The sequence below is a fragment of the Zalophus californianus genome, chromosome 10 (assembly GCF_009762305.2).
Source record: "Zalophus californianus isolate mZalCal1 chromosome 10, mZalCal1.pri.v2, whole genome shotgun sequence".
Classification (NCBI taxonomy): Eukaryota; Metazoa; Chordata; class Mammalia; order Carnivora; family Otariidae; genus Zalophus; species Zalophus californianus.
Genome location: NC_045604.1, coordinates 96,488,095 through 96,507,990, shown reverse-complemented (window position 1 = coordinate 96,507,990; position 19,896 = coordinate 96,488,095). Strand labels below are relative to the sequence as shown.

Sequence of the window (19,896 nt, the reverse complement as noted above, 5' to 3'; positions counted from 1 at the left end):
GAATGACTGCCTGGATGACTGAATCTGTTAGATGTACAAGTTAGGAGCTCTCAGTGACCCCACTCCCATCACATGGACCAGAGAAGTGGAAGGAGCAGCCAGCAGAGAGGAGCACTGGAGAGACCATTTCTGATGGTATTTGAGTCCCTGGTTCTAGTTCCTTCCTGATGCCCAGATTCACTCCTGTCCTTGGGTTCTTATGTCCTTATAATACATTTCCCTTTGGGCTTAAAAAAAAAAAAAGAAGTTCAGCTTCAGCAGATAAAGGAGCATGCAGTCAACCTTGAGCTTCTTCTGACTAGATGGAATTAAACTATGTTCCCTGCTCTTGTGTTCTCTGAAAAGCACAACCGCAGGTGGTTAGGAGCAGAGAAGCAGACAGCAGATAGTGGGAATACACTTGGAAACTGAGGCTTTAGAAGGGTTTGAGTAGCCCATCTGAGATGACCAACCGTTCCAATTATGTCTGGATGATCCTCGTTTTAGGTATGTATGTATATATGTTGTTTTTTTTTTTTAGATTTTATTTATTTGAGAGAGAGAGCATGAATGGGGGTGGGAGGGGTGGAGGGAGAGGGAGAAGCAGGCTCCCTGCCTAGCGGGTAGCCCCATGCAGGGCTCCGTCCTGGGACTCCAGGACCATGACTGAGCTGAAGGCAGACGCTTAACCAACTGAGCCACCCAGGTGCCCCTGTATGTATTTATGTATGTAATGTAAGCTCTGGGCCCAAAGTGGGGCTTGAACTCACAACTCCAAGATCAGGAGTGGCATACTCTACCGATTGAGCCAGACAGGCACCCCAGGACCATCTTGGTTTTAGCACTAGAAGTGCCACATCCCAGAAAACCCTTTAATTCTGGGCCAATTGAGAAAGTTGGTCAATGTCATCCAAAGTCACAACACTCAAGTGCCAGTGCTAAATCGGAGCCCAGACCTGACCATCTCCAACCTCCCCCTCCTGCTGAATGAATGACTTACTGAGTAGGTCAATCACAGGAAACAGCCAGAGCTTAAACAAGAGAGTCCAGGTACTTCCTGTTGCTCTTCCCTTCACCCTTGCCCACCTGCAGCGGGACCTACCCTGCTGACTCCTCCCCCCCCTTCCCAGGGTCATCTTGCTGCCAGCATGGAATAAAGACAGGGCTGAGCTCAGGAGCATTTCATCACTGCTCAGGGCCTGCCGGATGTCACCTACCAGCTGCTCAGGATCCAAGAGTCAGAGATTCCAACCTTGAGAGCTGTGAAAAATGACACGAATGGGGGTGCCTGCCTGACTCAGTCAGAGGAGCATGTGACTCTTGATCTCGGGGTCACGAGTTTGAGCCCCATGTTGGGTGTAGAGAACACTTAAATAAATAAACTTAAAAAATGATAAAAATGAATTAGGTCCCAAGTGCCACCTCTTTGGGGGAAATCTAGGCAGGTGGAAAGAATCTGGGTTTTGGAACCAGTCAGCCCTGGGATCAAATGTGAGATTCCTGGCTCAACAGCTGTGAGACCCTTGGCAATCTACTTGATTTCCATTTTTCACGAATTCCCAACTTGAAGGGCTATTAGGGGGTAACAGCGGATAGTTTATGTAAAGCACCTCATAAAGTAGGCAGTCGGCACTTCTGGCCCCTTCCATCTTGATCCAGCATTGCTTCTCATCTCTGAAAGACCATCTGCCCCTTCACAACAGGAACCCACCTTAAATCTTGTTGCGACTCACGCTTGCTATACACTGACCATCAGATTCCCCAGACTCTGAGCCTCCCCTTTCCCCCACTCCACCTGCCAATCCATCCTACTGATACTTCTTTTCTTGGAGACCACATCCTGGAGTCCCTCCCTGACCAGCCCTCCCTTATCTCAGTCCACTTCCTCTATAACCTTGACTCTGTGGTGTATTGCTCCAACCACCCTGTCTCTGGCACTTGCCAGCCTTGTCCTCTGCCACACCTTCCTCATAAAGCTTCTGCCTTGGAACCCCTACAACCACTTTCCTTTCATCCTGTACCAGGTTTGTGAGCCCCGTTGGAGAAAATCACACAGCTCACCACACGTAGTGCCCCTAACTCTACCTGGTTATGCACAATGTCATGTGGATCTGGGCAATGCTCTTTCTTTCCCTTTCCTACAGTTGCTCTTCCATACCTCTCACAGCTTCCCTAAGCGGCTTTGCCCAACCTCAACTCTTGCCATCAGTGGATCTGCTTTCTCTTTCTTGTGCAGAAAGGTGACGCCTTCAGGCAGGAGCTCCAGCTCTCTTCCTTGTTCATTCCTCAGCCTCTGAGAGTAGGGTTGGCCCCTTTGGCTCCTTATCCCCACCCCCAAACGGATAGATTAGCAATCATGAAAACCATGCTCGCTCTTGGCTCTGTTCATGGCTTGCCTGGGGATTCTTAACAGGCTTCCTGCAGTCCCTGTGAGCCCGGTCTGCTGGGACACTTTCTTCCACAGTGAAGGACGATGTGTCCCACTTTGTCCCCTGCGCTGGTTTTCCTACCTTGTTTCAATGTCTCCACTCCTCCAGTGCCATTGCTCCTGGCCCATGCGCCTTCTATGTGCCTAGCAATTTACTAAGAACATTTCTTTTCTTTTTGTAGGTAATCTCTACCCAACAAAGGGCTCGAAGTCACAACCCCGAGATGCTGCACCGGCTGAGCCAGCCAGGTGCCCCTGACTAAGCACATTTGTATGTCTCATTTAATCCTCTAAATTACCCCTGCAGTGGATCTTATCCTTCCTTCTCTAATGAGGAAACTGAGATTCGGAGACTTTTAAGTAATTTGCCCAAGGAAAGGGGCAGAGCCAGACCTCAGCCTGCTTCTCTCTTTTCACTGCGCAATCCTGGCCTCTGTGACCATGGTTTGCGGCCCCAGACAGGATACTTGTCCCCTCCTCCGTGCTTGACCAGACCCCTCTGTGTCTGGCTATGCTCATCCATGGCATTCTGAAGACCAGTTTGATCCGGTTTGGCCCTCACTAGGGTGTGAGCCCCTCTAGGGCAGGATACGTCGTTTCCATTTCCCATGCCTGCTCAGTAAGTGCTTTCAATGATGTTCAGTTCAAGCTATCTTGGCCTGCGTATCAGTGTTCTCTGCTTGGTTGACCATTTTGCCCTTATTCTTTTATCAGCTGAGTGGACAGGAAAAGGTGATGATGGTAGAGGAGACACAGGACATCTCATAACCTTGATGTGATAGGGCCTGAGTTGGGAAGCACTAAAATCAGCAAGTCTGGCCTCAGGCGGACAAGCACGGGGCTTTGAGGCTTTAGTTTGTCTGCAGCGTATTGAAGTATTGAATCGGGAAAAGAAAAGAACAAGACTGAAGCGTATGAATGGAATGCAAGGAATATACGATTTAGGTTTATAACTAAAAACATGAGGGATAAAAATAAATAAGTCAAACGTGCAGGGTAATTAGGAATTTTATGATTTTCTTATTTCCACAGGATGGAGCCACTCCTTAGACCATGAGAAACAGAAGTATTTCCTTGGCATTCAGCTTGCACCAGGCAGTGTTCTGGAACTTTACCTACATGAACAATTTCAGAACCACAGCAACCCTCAGAGGCAGGTACAATTTTTATCGCCTTTTTGTCTGTGTTTGTTTTTTTCAGATGAGAAAACAGAAGCAGAGAGAAGTAAAATAACTGGCCCCAGGCATCCGGCTTCCGAGGGCTCCAGCCTGTCTGTGCCCATCCCCAGCACATCACACCACCCATCTTCATGCATTTGCAGAACACATCAAGGGCAAGAGCACAAGACCGAGCCTCATGAGATATATGAGGGAAACGAAATCCGCTCATATTGTCAGATGAATTCTTCCCGACATAGCAAGAATGACTGCATCCTGGTGGAATGACCTCTCCTCATTCCCACTGTGATATTGTTGTATCAATATTTGATATTGTTATATTGTTATATGTTCTGGATGGTGATTACTCTTGGTGAGGAGGAAAACAAATACAGGAAACAAAGGAAAACACAAAGGGTTGCAATTGATCAAGCCAGTCAGTAAGAGGTATGGAGGCTGAAGGCAAAAACACAGAGGTTAGAGGCTCCTGGCTGGCGTGACTCGATCTTGGGGTTGTAGTTAGAGCCCCATGTTGGGTGTAGAGATTACTTAAAAATAAAATCTTTTTTTCTGGGGCAACTGGGCGGCTCAGTCATTAAGCGTCTACCTTTGGCTCGGGTCATGGTCCCGGGGTCCTGGGATCGAGCCCCACGTCGGGCTCTCTGCTCGGTTGGGAGTCTGCTTCTCCCTTTCCTACTCCCCTGCTTGTGTTCCCTCTCTCACTGTGTTTCTCTCTGACAAATAAATAAATAAAATCTTTAAAAAAAATTATCATTTTTTTTGCTTTTTTAAGGGAGAGAAAGCACGAGCTGGGTGGAGAGGGGCAGAGGGAAAGGGACAGAGAGAATCCAAGCAGGCTTCATGCCCAGTGTGGAGCCCGATGTGGGGCTCAATCCCATAACCTTGAGATCATGACCTGAGCTGAAACCAAGTAGGACGTTCAAACAACTGAGCCACCCAAGCGCCCCTTAAAAATAAAATATTAAAAACAAAAAACATGGGGTGCCTGGGTGGCTCAGTTGGTTAAGTGTCTGCCTTCGGTTGAGGTCATGATCCCGGGGTCCTGGGATCAAGCCCCACGTCAGATTCCCTGCTCAGCGGGGAGTCTGCTTCTCCCTCCCACTCTATCTCTGTGTTCTCTCTCTCTCACTCACGGTCTCTTTCAAATAAATAAAATCTTAAACAAAACAAAACAAAAACCAAACAACAAAAAAAGCATACACACAGATTAAAAAAAGAATTACCATGTAATCATAGCTCAATAAAAGGAAATTAAAAACAGATTCCCAAGTGACTTTGAGTTGTTCAAGTCAGCTTACAGAAAATTCTGTCTTTGAGGGGCACCTGCCTGTCTCAGTCGGAAGAGCATGTGACTCTTGATCTCAGGATCCTGAGTTAAAGGCCCGTGTAGGATGTAGAGATGACTAAAAAAATACACTTGAAAAATTTTTCTTTCTTCAAATCTTATGATGCATTTGATAAAGAGCTCCAGGATCTGAACTAAGTTAAACCATAAAATAAAGCTAACTACAGATGAGAAAGACAAGGGTTGCCCTCATCAACTTTATCTGAAAAAGATATAAAAAGAAAGGCCATGGGACACCTGGTTGGCTCAGGTGATTAAGTGTCTGCCTTCTGCTCAGGTCATGATACCAGAGAGTCCCTGATTTGAGCCCCAAGTCGGGCTCCTTGCTCAGCGGGGAGCCAGTTTCCCCCTACTTGTGCTCTCTCTCTCTCTCTCTCTGCCAAATAAATAAATAAACTCTTAAAAAAAAAGGGCCAAGGAAGAGGAGAGAGACAAACAATAGTGAGAGAGGAGACAGGAAAGAGAGACAGTTTGGGGGAGGAGGAGAGACAAAGAGAAGAGGCAGTAGGAAAAAGGCACGGAGAGAGGGAATATAAAGAAAAATCCTCAGAACAGATGAGGGAGAATTAGAGAGAAAAAAAAATAAACGTTTATTCTGTACTTATGTGTGCCAGATCCGTGCCAGGGGCTTGTCACAATTGGTTGGTCTCATCTCCTATAGCAGATGAACAAACTGAAGCTCCAAAGGTCATGGAATGAGTAAGGGCAGGAGCCAAGCTTTAAGACTTGTCTCTTTCTAATAATAAGTGACTTCTTTACATTCACCCAGCTACTGAGTGTGGGATGGAGGACCTCAACCCGAAATTCTATCTTTATGTCCAGTATTCTACCGAACACAGAATTTTGCCAGAAGATTCAGAAATAAAAAACAAGAGAACCCAAATATAAGCCTGCCAAAAGAGAGACACAGGCATGAAAAGACAAAGGAGGAGCATTTAATAGAACTCTCTCCGTAGCCAGGGCATCTGAGCGTCATTTCTGGGGCGCCTGCTCTGTGCCAGGTGGGGAGCAGGAATCTTGGAATGGGCTCCAGGTTTAGTAGCGGAGGCTTCTGTGTAAACAGATAAATAATAGCGCAGGGTAATGGGAGCCGGGCTGGTGCTACATGTAGGAAGCACAGCTGGAGGCCAAAGAAAGGAATTCTGTTTGTAGTGGAGGGGCTGGGGAGGCGACACCTGTGATAAAAGGCTCGGTGAGGGGTGTGGGGTGGCGGGGGGGGGGGGGGGTGCGGTGTGTGGCTGAATGTCTTGAGGGTAGAAGATCCTAGGAGAGCAGAAGGCGGAGAACATTTAGGCAACAGGAGTGGCAAGAGTAAACCGCGTGCCCCTGTGGGGGCTGGCATGTGGGGCACTGGGGGCAGGAGGGTGGGGAGTGGAGGGACCCTCTCTGCCACTTTAGTGGGGTCACTTCTCTCGCGAGACTTCAGTTTCCTCCCTGGAACAGTGAAGGATGAACAGAAATGTTCATTTTGCTTTTGTAGTAAAACCCTTTGTTCAAATGAAGCCAGCTGGGAGACACAAGGCATACATGAGGAGAGAGAGAATTTGTTTTCTGAACAGGAAAACAGATCTGCCATTGTCTGGAAACACCTTTTGGAAAATCAGAGATCGGAGTGAGGGGGCAGATTCTCACCCCCCCATTGGCACCCTATCCCTCCACCACCCCCCCCCCCCCAGCCCCGGGGTCTGAATTTGCACGAGCACTTAAGCTGCTTTGTCTGGGAGTGGAAGTAGTTCTCCGGAGCTGAGCTGGGGAGGAGTGGAGCCCCGGCGGGCCGGGTGTGGCATGGGGGGGGGTAGGGTGTGTGTGAGAGCTCGCGCTGCACTCTGACCACCCCCCAACCCCACCAAGCTCCATTCGCCATTTTTTTATTTAAAAAAATTTTTTTTTATTGGGGCGCCTGCGTAGTAGCTCAGTCGGTTAAGCGTCTGCCTTCGGCTCAGGTCATGACTCCAGGGTGCTGGGATGGAGCCCTTGCATCCGGCTCCCTGCTCATCCGGGAGCCTGCTTCTCCCTCTGCCTCTGCGGCTCCCCCTCCTCGTGCTCTCTCTCTCTCAAATAAAATCATAAAATCTTTAAAAAATACATTTTATTTATTTTTTTGAGAGAGCGATCGAGCGAAGGACAGAGGGGGAGGGAGAGGGACAAGCGGACTCCGCGGGAGCCCGAGGCGGGCTTGATCCCGCAGCCGGAGATCACGACCTGGGCGAAACCACGAGTCCCACCTCAACCGACTGAGCCACCCAGGCGCCCCTCCATTCGCCACTTTTAAAAAAAGGCAAAACCCCTCCATGGCTCCCCTCACCATCAGGAGGAATCCAAACTCCTGACCACCGCCTCCCAGGCCCTGCACCATCTGCCCCCTGACCTCCCCTCTCCCTGGCTTCCACACTTACCACCACCCTGACCTCCCCTCCCCTGGCTTCCACACTTACCACAGCCCCCCCCCGCCCCCCCGCCGTTTCTACTCTGCCCGCACACCGCCCCGCACACCCCTGCTCAGGGCTGTGCTGCTCGTGCCTTCTCCAGGTCCAGTCTTCACCCAAACACCTGTCTTCTCTCCATCGCTCAGTCAGGTCTTCGTGAACGTTACCGGAGCAGGGCGGCCTCGGGCAGAGGAGCGCCTTCCCCAGCCCTGCTGGAGGCTCACTCTGCTTTAGTTCCTCACGGCTTGTCATGTGCCAACAGTTGTTCCATTGTCTGATGGCCCCCCCGGAGCCTGGAGCGAAAGCTCCTCAGGTACTTGGGACTCTCCTCGTGGCTGTCTCTCCAGCATCTAGAGCTGTGTCGCCAACACACAGATGCTCCATAAATGTGTTGAGTAAGTTGTTTTGCCAAGAGGGCAGAGAAGACAGGGAGAGAACGTAAGCTGCCTGCAACAGCAGAAAGCCTGGGGAGGCTTTGGTCTTTCACTGCCTGTGGGACCCGACGGGGGTGACCCCCACTGCCTGTGGGACCCTAGGGGTGACCCCCACTGCCTGTAGGACAAAGGCAGGTAGGCCCCCAGGAGACACATGGGTAAAATGTGGAAAGTTCAAACAGGAGCTAATGAAATGGAAGCAGAGGTGGGCCGGGTATCCTGCCTCCACCATTTTCCTCCTGGCTCTTCAGGCACCGCATCAGAGCAAACCCTGGACGTCCCCACATTAGCCGCACCATGGCCTATCTGGTCTCTGGGACCGACAGAGGATGAACCCTGAGACCCCTCCCACTGGAAGAAAGGCCTCTATTACCCTCCAGAGAGGGGCTGGAGGGCCTGCTGTGGGGAACCCAGGGACCAGTCTGCAGGCATGGGGGAGACTCTGGCTCTCTGCATGGGTGGGGTCAGTGCCTCAGAGTGAACTATGACAAGTGTGGGGGCCTCTGTTCGGAGGGTCCCAGATATGTCATGCATGGAAGGACGAGGGCATTCTCCCAAGGTGTTCACCTCAGACCTCTCAGAGCTGCCATCTTTGGTATCTGGTGTTTGGTTCCATCCTGTGGGATATACTCCTAATAAGGAAGAGGAGAGAGACAAACAATAGTGAGAGAGGAGACAGGAAAGAGAGACAGTTTGGGGGAGGAGGAGAGACAAAGAGAAGAGGCAGAAGGAAAAAGGCACGGAGAGAGGGAATATAAAGAAAAATCCTCAGAACAGGAGATGAGGGGAAGAGATCAAGACAAAGAGAGAGTCGGGAAAGAAAGGAAAGCCAGAGAGGACAAGAGACAGAACAAAACATCTGGAATGAAGAAGTTATGTCAGCAGGACAGGCTTGTTTTGGAACTTGGAGAGGAGCCCTCAGACAACGTGTTCTGGAATCTCCAGTGAAGAGCCCTCTCCTATTGCCGGCTCCTTAGGGTGTGGCTCCCTTGTGTTCTTGGGAGGAGTCCTCAGTCCTAGATGGTGAGCCTGGGATGGGTGGGTGCTCTGTGTGTCCAGCTACTAGTCCTTAAAAACTGAGGCTAATGACTCCAGCCCCTCCCTGGGCTCCATCCTTCCCTCTGCTTGGGAGGATCTGCTGACTCAGAGGGTCAAAGAGCCAGTCTTAGAGGGGTCAGGAAGTAGGACTCAGGGGTCTGTCCTAGGGACTTAGGTGGAAGGGAAGGGCCTCCAAAGAGAAGAAATCTATGACATCAACCCTGGGGAGGTTTCAGACCTATGGGAAAGAGCAACTGTCCAGTGTGGGCTGTAGCCCCCAGAAAATTCGGCCATAGCTCCTGGATGGAAGTCCTAAGGCCCCTAGCCCAGAACTGCCCCCAAAGGACGACCTGTTTACTTTTACTTCCTTAGCTTTCCACTTGCCCTCTGGACCTCTGTTCCCAGGAGGGGGATCTACAGGAGTTCAGTGTCCACCTGCAACACCATGTTACCTTTTCAGAAAAGGTTTGTGAACAGTCTGGCAGGTTGGGGATGGATGGACGGAGGGGAAAAAAAACAAGTACAGCAAAGTATTAACCATGGTAGAATTGACATGGGGGTATGTGGGTGTTCACTGTATAATTCTTTCAATTTTTCTATATGTTTGTGGACTTTTTTTCCATATAAAGTAACAGGGAAGACAGAGAAAAAATTGCCTGGAAAATAGTAGACACTCCTAAGTATAGGGCGTTGGGAGTGTAATCCCTTTCCAGGAGAATCTATATTTCAAATGCCCTGAGGGGACAGTGTTTATCCTGAAAGATGACAGCTTGCAGGAAAGAGCACCTGCAGAACACCCAAGGAGGGGAGGGAGAACCTTAGACCACACCGGAAGTGATTAGTAACTTTGCCCACCCAAAGCTTCTGGTCCCTTTTCTCAAGTTTATTCTGCCTGTCCTGAGATCTGGGCCTTGGCCCCAAGTGGACCCCACACTGTGACCTGTAACCCTTGGGGGGAGAGGCAGGATAAAAAGTTCCAGACCCTGCCTGACAATCAACCCTGAGAGATTGATCATATTTGCTCAGGAGGTGAGGTTCACACGATAAAGAGCAGGGGGAGGGCTTGGACCTGGTATAAAAGATCTGAGAGTTTCAGGGGGGGTTACTTTGCACTTGAAACTGCCAGGTGAGGGGTGACAGAGGCCTGAGCTAACGGGTGACAGGGATGGCTGGGTTCGAGTTAGGGGGAATTCAAGCTGAGCTGGACAGGAAACTGCCTGGATTGAGCAGCAGGGGAGACCTGTGTGTCAGCTAACTGGCGCCTCTGCATCTGAGTGAGGTGCAAAAATATCTGGGTCTCGGTGGAAGGACTGGGGATGCCTGAGATGCTCAGGGTCATCGATGTGGCCGGATTTGTGTTAGTGGAGAAAGAACGACACATAGAGCAGGCATCTGACATCTACTATCTTGAGCTGGTCCAAACTCCTTCCGCAATCTCTCAGTCTATATCCACCTCCGCTTGAACTACTCTGACGGTGGCACAGTCTCATCTATCATCAACTCCACTCCCTGGGTGACACAGAGACGCAACTCTAAAATGCTCCTTTCCTTCTGATCAGAGACCAGCGCAAAGCTAAGGATTTGAACTCTGCCCCAGATGTCCCCCAAGCCAGGCCAGTCCATCACAGGCCGATTTCAGTTAGGTTTTGCTCAGACTCCTGGTTTGGGAAACTCAACCATCTCTATGATTTGGAGATGGTCTCTACTTCTTTGCAAACTCCTTTCCTGCTTCGTGCCAGGAGGGAACAGGACTTAACACAGCTTGGTCCGGATAGAGGGTTAGGATTGATCTTCTGATCTGGGATGGAAGAAGGGAGTTGGCTACCTCCGTACCAGGGAGGACAGAGGGGTTAAGGACACAGAAGACAGTCTTCTAGGAGCAGGACCAGAGACTAGGGACAATCCTTTCTAAACCCAAGACCGGGTCAGTTAGGTCTCAGTTGAAGGACAAAGAAGGCTGAGTCTCAACTGGAGGTCAGGGATGCCTGGCTAAATGAAGTCCAGAGGAAAAAGGCTAACCCTTGACTTTCTCCTTTCTTTCCACTTCAGCGCCAGGATGTTGACCATTGCTCTTCTTGCCCTTCTCTGTGCATCCGCCTCAGCTGGTGCCGGTAAGTGAGAAGCCGGGAACCCAACACTAGCGTCATGGGAAGGCAGCCTCCTGCACTGCTGGTGGCCAAGCTGGCTTGGAGTGGTGGGCACTGAGTTGTGGGAGGTATAGGGATGGTGGGGAGAAACTGAGCTCTTGAGATTTCTCCTTCTGACTCCCGCTGTCCCCTCCAGTTCAGGCTACATCCTCCTCCTCCAATGGAGAGTATGGAGGCAGTGGAGGGCAGCGATTTTCCCATTCTGGTTACCAGCTGGCAGGCCCCATCACCGCCATCCGTATCCGGGTCAACAGATACTACATCGTAGGGTAAGATTCTTTGTGTTTCTCTGGGTTTGGGGATCCTCTCTGATCTTGCTAAACTGGAAAGTTCTCAGTCACTTTGGGTTACGTCTGTTCCAGTCAGAAAGTCCCAATGATAATATGTGACAGTGGTTAGAGGACAGAGATCTGAGGCCAGCACTGCCACAGCCTCCAGCACATGCAACCTTGGGCAGGTCATATACCATAGCTGTTCAGGTGCCTGGAAGGTGGCTGGTTTGGCCCCGTCCAAGGTGTAAGGCCCCTCTGGCATCCTCCATCTTTGCTGATGTGTCTTCCAAAAATGTGTATCCTTCTGATCCTGGACTATATCCTGGGACAACAAAGTCTCTGCCCTCATGAGAACCTTCCAGAAAGATCCCTCTGCTCCTTTCACATGGGGCAGGGGGTGTGGGTGGGGGGGGGGGTGGGCGGCACAGCAGGAATCTAGATTTTTTTTTTAAAGATTTTATTTATTTACTTGACAGAGAGAGCGCCAAGTAGGCAGAGAGGCAGGCAGAGGGAGAGGGAGAAGCAGGCTCCCCGCCGAGCAGGGGGCCCGATGTGGGACTCGATCCCATCATGACCTGAGCCGAAGGCAGCCGCTTAACCGACTGAGCCACCCAGGCGCCCCAAGGAATCTAGATTTCAAAATCAAGCTCCAACACTGGTCTGGTCTGGGTGACTCTGGCTAAGCGACTTTTCCTTTCTGAGCCTATGTGTTTGTCGGCAAAATGAGTTGAAGTTCCCTGTATGATCTCAAGGGCTCACTCATCCCTCACACACTGTGGGACTGGCAGGAGACCTGTCACCCCTGTCACCAGTTTGCAGGTCTCGGCGGGTAGGCCAAAGGGTCCTGAATTCGGATCACCCCACTCAGCGTCAGTCTTCCTTCCCTCCCCGCCCGGCCCCTAGGCTCCAGGTCCGCTATGGCAAGGTGTGGAGCGACTATGTGGGTGGCACGCAGGGAAACCTGAAGGAGATCTTCCTGCACCCTGGGGAGTCAGTGATCCAGGTGTCTGGCAAGTACAACTACTACGTGAGGCGGCTGGTCTTCGTGACTGACAAGGGCCGCTACCTGCCTTTTGGGAAAGACAGAGGCAGGGGTTTCAATGCTGTCCCCTTGTACCCCAACACTGTGCTTCGATTCATCAGTGGTCGCGCTGGCTCCCTCATCAACGCCATCAGCCTGCATTGGGACATCTACCCCAGTGACTGTGGCAGTTGCTGAGCCTCAGCTTCGTCCCAGACCGGGCACCGCAAGGGGGTGTGAGAACCTCTTTACCATGAACCTCATCCACATGGCTCAATAAAAAAGCTAAAAGGACATAGCTATCGCCTGTGTCTGTGGGGGTGTGCCGCTGGGATCTGCCTCCTGGCTCTGGCTCTGGAGGTGCGAAGCTCGTTTCTGGCTATCTGTTGGACGGACGTCATTCTGGGGAAGAGTGGGAGGGGGAGAGAGAGAGAGAGAGAGAGAGGTGCAAAAGTCTTGGGCTTTTCTTCATAATTTTTCAAGAGGAGATAAGATTCGGGCTTGTACCGACTCTTTTCTTCAAGGATAGCTCCTGAGACTGTTTACCCAAACTGGTGTTCTAAGGCTGGGGGTAAGGCCTAGCTGTGGCTCATCGCCAAACACCCAGATGTTCCACTCTCTCACCCTGCTCTCCCCTTGAGATAGTGCCTCTCCACCAAAAAAGGCTCTTGACTTTAACTCACTTGCTGTCTCTGGCCTGGGCCATTTTCCTTTGTTCTTTCCCAGAATCCACCTGACTCCCAAAGCATGGCCTATGTTTGTGTCAAGGACCTTGCCTGTTACTCCAGCCTAGTTTCCACCGCCCACCCCCCCCCCCCCCCGGCCTGCCGCCTTTGCCCAGAAGCACTGGTGTCCTTGCTTAGTTTAGCTTGCTCAAAATTGGGCTTGTTTCCCTAGGAAGCCACCACCTCCTCAACAGCTTCTCCTCTGCCAATACCATCCTCAAACAAGGGCATTACAAGAGGGGTAGATTTCCATCGTGGGTTTCCATGAACTTAGGGGGCTGCTTAGTGTTCCAGAAGCAACAGAGTGGCTGCAGAGATACATCAGGGATATAAAGTTGCTTTGGAGAGAATTCTTAGGACTCTAGTTGCCAGTCCTAAGGCTGTGACGGTTTTTTGTTTTGTCTTTTGGTGGTGGTGGTTGGGGGTGGGGGAGGTCACTCAGTGCTCCCAAAAGATTGATTCACATCATGGGGAGTGCCGGAGTCACATTTCTCCCCAGTCAGACAAAGATAACAATTATGTAAACATAATTTTATTTTTATTTTTTTAAAGATTTTATTTGTCAGAGAGAGAGCACAAGCAGGAGGAACGGTAGGCAGAGGGAGAAGCAGACTCCTCGCCAAGCAAGGAACCTGATGTGGGACCCGACCCCAGGACCCCAGGATCATGACCTGAGCTGAAGGCAGAGGCTTAACTGCCTGAGCCACCCTAGCGTCCCTACATGTAATTTTATTTTATTATTATTACTTTAAAGATTTTATTTATTTATTTGAGAGAGAGAGAATGAAAGAGAGAGCACATGGGGGGGGAGGGTCAGAGGGAGAAGTAGACTCCCCGCCGAGCAGGGAGCCCGATGCGGGACTCGATCCAGGGACTCAAGGATCATGACCTGAGCCGAAGGCAGTCGCCCAACCAACTGAGCCACCCAGGTGCCCTATTTTATTATTTTTAAAAGATTTTATTTATTTGACAGAGACACAGCGAGAGAGGGAACACAAGCAGGGGGAGAGGGCGAGGGAGAAGCAGGCTCCCTGCTGAGCAGGAAGCCTGATGCTGGGCTCCACCCCAGGACCCCCGGGATCATGACCTGAGCCGAAGGCAGATGCTTAACAACTGAGCCACCCAGGCGCCCCCTTACATGTAATTTTAGAAAGAAATACTAACATTATAGAAGTAAACTCATACCTAGCTTGTTTTTATAACAATTTCTTTATTTCTCTCAAACAATTCCATGGAATGGAATAATTATGTCACTGTAATTACATTTTTTTGAGATATAAAGCACATAAGATTCACCCCTTTAAAGTGTATCATTTCAGTGGTTTTTAGTACAGATTGTGCAACCATCATCTCTAATTCCCGGATACTGTCATCAGCTCAGAAAGAAACCTTATCCCCATTAAGCAGTCACCCCCCCATTCCTTTCTCCACCTCCTCGTAACCACCCATCTACTTTCTGTCTCAATGGACGTGCCTATTCCCAACGTTTCATGTGGAGGGAATCATACAATAACGTGGCCTTTTGTGTCTGGCTTCTCCCACTTAGCATATTTGCAAGGTTCATCGATGCTGTAGCACGTGTCAGGACTTTGTTCCTTTGTATGGCTGAGTCTGATAGAGCTATCTGGTCAACTTCAGGACACGCTTTAAGCTAGTGGCTTTCACACGGGGCCGGGTGGACGCACTCGTACCTTAGAGGCAGAAGCAGCAGAAGAGGATGAAGTAATGGGATTCCTGGCTATTGTCTAGCCTACATATTAGACTTTTGTAAAAGATTTGATTTAAAGAAAATTTTTCTTTACTTATAAAGTTTGAAAATTGCTAAACTGAGCTAATCATACATTTATCAAATATTCTCTGCTAGGTGCTTCAGAATACAAAGACCACTGAAAGTTAGATTCTTTTCCTCTAGGCTAAGGGAAGACTTGGTGAAGGAAGGGGTGTGTGTGTGTCCACATGCGCACATGCGTACAGGGGCCCGGTACTGGGTTCAGGCCCCAGGTTATGCAGAAATACGATCATATGAAAATGACAAGTGGTTTAGCACAGCTAAAATGCAAAGTACAACTCGGCAAAGATGAAGCTCATGGACAGGCAGGGACCATGAATGTCATGCTAAACTATTGAAACTTTATTTATTTTATGGGCTACATGAAGCCATTTAACCAAAATTTCACGCAAGGGATTGATAAGGATTTATAAGAAAGTCATTTTTTTCTGGTATAAGTAGGGAAAATGGATAGAAGGTGAAGCAGGGTAATAGTTAAGAGAATAGGTCTAGATCAGTGATGATGGATTATCTGAACAAAGGCAACAATGTGAGGAAGAGAAGAGAGGGAGGAATTTGAGAGATTCAAGGGGGAGGGTGGACTCAGAAGAACTTAATAAATGAACGCATGAAGGTGCGTGAAGGAGGAAAGTCTAGAACTACCATGTTTAGTATCGGCAACTGGGAAGAGTTGGATCCTCTCTAAGATGAGGAGTACAAGGAAAAATTAGCCTTGTTTTTAAATTAATTAATTTTTGGTGGGGGGAAGGGCAGAGGAAGAGGAAGAGAGAGAATATTAAGCAGGCTCTATGCCTAGCGTGGGGCCTGACACAGGGCTTGATCTCACAACCCCGAGATCAAGAGTTGCATGCTCCACCGACTGAGCCAACCAGGCGACCCCTATAGATAAAGGGATTTATTGCAAAGAATTGGCTCCACAACTGTGGAGGTGGGTGAGGCAAATCTAAAATCTGGAGGGCAGGCTGGCCATCTGGAAACTCGAGGACAGGAGGGTGTGCTGCAGTCCATGGGTGGAATTTCTTCTTCCTCAGGGAAACCCCAGTTTTGTTCTTTTGCTTCCTTGTAAATTAATGTATTATATTATCAAATTTTACACTTTTAGTAACTTAATTTTCTTAAAATTTTTTTCCGGCTTTATTGAAGTATAATTGACAAATAAAATTCTAATATTTTTGAAGTGTACAATGTGATTTGATACGTATACCTGGTGAAAGGACTCCCACAATCAAGTTAACTCACACATCCATCACCTCAGTTACCTTAAAAAATTTTTTTGAAGAATAATTGACATAGAATATTGTATTAGTTTCAGGTATACAACATGGTGATTCGCTCTTTAAATACATTATGAAGTGGTTGGGGTGCCTGGGTGGCACAGTCAGTTAAGCGTCCAACTCTTGGTTTTGGCTCAGGCTGTGGTCTCAGGGTTGTGAGATCGAGCCCCGCCTTGGGCTCCATGTTCAGCAGACTCTGTTCCTCCCCCCTGCTCATACTTGAACTCTCTCTCAAATAAATAAAGAAAGAAATAAAATCTTAAAAAAATTGTTACAATATTATTAACTATATTTGCTACACTGTATACTATATCCCCATATCTTATTTATTTTTAAAGATTTTATTTATTTATTTGAGAGAGAGAGAACATACAAGCAAGGGGGAGGGGCAGAGGGAGAGGGAGAAGCACACTCCCCACAGAGCAGGTAACCCAATGCGGGGCTTTATCCCAGGACCCTGGGATCATGACCCAAGCCAAAGGCAGACACTTAACTGGCTAAACCACCCAGTCACCTCCCATATCTTATTTTATCAATAGTTACCCTTTAAAAAAAATTTTTTTTGTGAGAATGCTTAAGATCTACTAAGTTAGCAAATCGCAATCATACAATACAATATTTTCAACTTTAGTCACCATGCGACACAGTGGAAAGTCTGCGCCCTTTTACTAACATCTCCCCATTTCCCATACTTCCCAGATTTTGGCAACCACATTCTACTGTTTCTATGTGTTCAACTTTTTTTTTTAAGTAATCTCTACTCCGAAGGTTGGGCTTGAACTTACCACCCTGAGATCAAGAGTGGCGTGCCCTACCAACAGAGCCAGTCAAGAGCCCCGGTGTTCAACAGCAACACCTAGATTAGTTTTGATTGAATGCTCGACTACAGCCTAGCCAGACATATAAACTACCTGTTGCACCTGAGAAAACATAGGAGGGCTGGGGGTGGGGAGTTAGGACAATAGCAGGCAGTGAAGGAGTTTGCTGACCAAAATCAGATAAAATGATTACTGAGGAATGCAGGGAATTTAGCTATTAGCTACTAGAGGTCATAGTGAGTTGACAGAGTACTGCCCAGGGACTTGGGAAAGCTAAGTCCTACTTTTGCACAGCTACATGGTCTCATTCAAATCTCTTAACCTCTCTGGGTTTCAATCACCCATTTGTAAAATGAGCTTCTCTGGGTCACATGCTCTCTAAGATGTATTGAGCTCATACATCTAGAAATCTAATTTCTAAGACTTTACTGTTACATGAAAACAACTGGCCTCATTGTGCAGTGGTTGAATGCTATATAGGGATAACTGAGCTATGTGTATGAAGAAGGTGGCCTGGAACAGGGGCATGCCTGAGGTCTCCCCAAGTAGGAAGTGTGCTCTGGAACATGCCTGGAATGAAGGGCCCAGAGGCCCACAAGCTACAAAGAGAGCCCACAGCTCCTCTGATGGCAACCTGGAGCCGAAAGCAAACTTTCAAAAAGAACACTCCTCCCCTCCCCCACCACCCACCCAGCCTCCACCAGCTAGGGGCGCCTGGCTGGCTCAGTTGGTAGAACATGGGACTCTTGATCTTGGGGTTGTAAGTTCGAGCCCATGTCAGGTGTAGAAATTACTTTAAAAAAGCCCTCCTCAAGACCCTCCCTACAGGAGGTCACCAAATTAACCAAATTAACTGGGTGATATAGAACTATGACTATTTCCTCATGTGGATCCTCAGGAACTCCACAGAGGCTGGTACTGAGTCCTCAAGCTCCCACTGCAGAGGGTAGCAGGGAAAGAGCCATTTTAAGTAAACACAGAGCCAGGCATCTTGAGCATTCCGGAGAATAGAGAAGCCCGAATCTGCACAAGCTGATGCGGTCACCCAGGAGACAGCAAAGGTCAAATTCCCTAAACTACAACCACCAACAGAACCATTTCTGGCAGGTATCTTACCAAATATCTGGGGACTGGCAACAAATATGAAAATATGAAGAGCCCTTCCTGAAGTGTGGGGAAGACCAAGCTGCCAATCGTCTTAAGTCCGTGGTTTCCCAAGTGTGGTCCAGGAAATTCTGGAGGTTGCTGAGACACCTTAGGGGGAGGGTCTGCAAGGCCAAAACTATTTTCATAATAAAACTAAGATGCCATTTGCCTTTTCCCCTTGCATCCTTTCTTGAGTATATGGTGGAGTTTTCAAGAAGCTATATGACATATTGATATCACAACATCCTGAATGCAGAAGCAAATAGGAGAATACAGCTATTTTCTCTTAAGCCAGGCATTATATTTGTAAACATGTAAAACAGTGCCACTTTTCTTACTATATATATTTTTTGCTTTGGAAAAGTTATTTTTAAAATTAAAATGTTATTTATATTATCTGTAATGGGTTTGTTATTGTAATTTTTCGAGCATATTTTTAAATGGAGATATAATTCACACAACATAAAATTTACCATTTTTAAGTGTACACTTCAGTGGTTTTCAGTTCACTATGTATATTCACTATGTAGTGCAACTATCACACTAATTCCAGAACATTTCTATCACCCAAAAAGAAACTCCATACCTAATAGCCATAGTCCCAATTCACCAACCCTTCACCAAGCCCGGATCTACCTTCTGTCTCGATGGATTTGTTATTGCAATTGTGAAGTGCATTAATAAATATTTTTAATTTGTTTTAATTTCTAATACAATAACTACTGAATAGACACAACCCACAACCCATATAAACAAAAGATCTTTGGGGCTTCACCTTTTTTTTTAAGATCTGTTAATTATTTTTTAAGTAATCTCTATACCCAACATGGGGCTCGAATTTACAACCCCGAGATCAAGAGTTGCAGCTCTACCGACTGGGCCAGCCAGGCATCCTTGGGGCCTCACTTTTTAAGAATGTAAAAGGATTCCAGGGCCAAAAAATTTGAGAACCACTGGTCTAACACTTGTTTTGTTTTTTAATAGGTTGGACATAATCTCTAAACCAGGGCCCTACCAGGAGCTCAAAGATGGGATATTCATCCCTGGTTAAGCTTCCAGAAGGGACAGGTAACTACTTCACAGGCAGGTGAATCACAGGACATTGGGTGGGTGGAACCGTGGGTGAAGTTGACAAGGTAAAAGACTGAACACGCCTTTAACGCCCACTCCGATGTGTTGAGTTACAAAGTAAGGAACATCTGAGCTGGTCTCCCGGCTCAGATTTGACATTAGAGGGCACATATGTCACCTGGCATCTGCACCTCACATGGCGGATTTGGGCTCAGCAAGAGGTGAGTGCACCATGACGGTCTACATCCAGACAGCGTGGTCCGGACCTACAGGAGTGACAGAAGTGACCAGACGGTAAAGCACCGTTGACAAACTGAGTTCAAGTCCTGAAATCCACAAAAACGACCACCCCACCCCACAGGGCGCGAAACAACCCGAGGCAAGAAACTGCAGAAAGTGAAGCTCACTTAGAATATTCAATTCAAGGAAATTTGGGGGTAAATCTATTGAATCACTGCTTGATTCGTACCAAAATTCATGGTTGTGGGTGGAAAACGAGGCGAAAAGTCTGCACTTACGCAAATCTTTCCTTGGAAACCCGAGAGCCAGAAGGTACGGGGAGTCCAGTGCCCAGCCGCGCCCAGCAGCTCGTCCGACCGCCACCGCCGCCAGTGCCTCCGGCGCCAGAGTTCGAGCGGGGCGCGGGCCGCGACGTCCATGGCTGGGTTGCCAGCCTGCGCGCATGCGTCCTCCGCCACGGGACACTTTCTTGCAAGTCCCTGAGGCGAACCCTAGAGGGCGGGATAGTTGCGAGCCACCGCAGGGGCTTCCGGCGGCGAGTAGCCGTGATTGGTGGAACCCCGGA

General features: G+C 48.5%; 2 protein-coding genes across 6 annotated transcripts in view; one reads left to right on the top strand and one right to left on the bottom strand.

Annotated features, from left to right (window-relative positions):
- C10H16orf54 (chromosome 10 C16orf54 homolog) overlaps nt 1-19,791 on the bottom strand; it is a 28,692-nt gene extending 8,901 nt beyond the window's left edge. For 2 of the 5 annotated variants that reach the window (XM_027612865.2, XM_027612866.2), the window contains exon 1: nt 19,610-19,791. In XM_027612865.2, coding sequence (XP_027468666.1) covers nt 19,610-19,750 — 141 coding nt within the window. In that variant the 5' untranslated portion in view covers nt 19,751-19,791. Of the gene's footprint in view, nt 1-18,990; nt 19,358-19,609 lie in introns of those variants that run through there. The other 3 variants (XR_003523245.1, XM_027612870.2, XM_027612867.2) reach the window with 3 other exon arrangements.
- On the top strand, nt 10,860-12,466 carry ZG16 (zymogen granule protein 16). The gene is made up of 3 exons (XM_027612871.2): nt 10,860-10,939; nt 11,112-11,244; nt 12,151-12,466. The coding sequence occupies exons 1-3, from the start codon at nt 10,885-10,887 to the stop codon at nt 12,464-12,466; spliced, it is 504 nt and encodes a 167-aa protein (XP_027468672.1). The 5' UTR covers nt 10,860-10,884.
- Nucleotides 19,792-19,896: the final 105 nt, after the last annotated feature.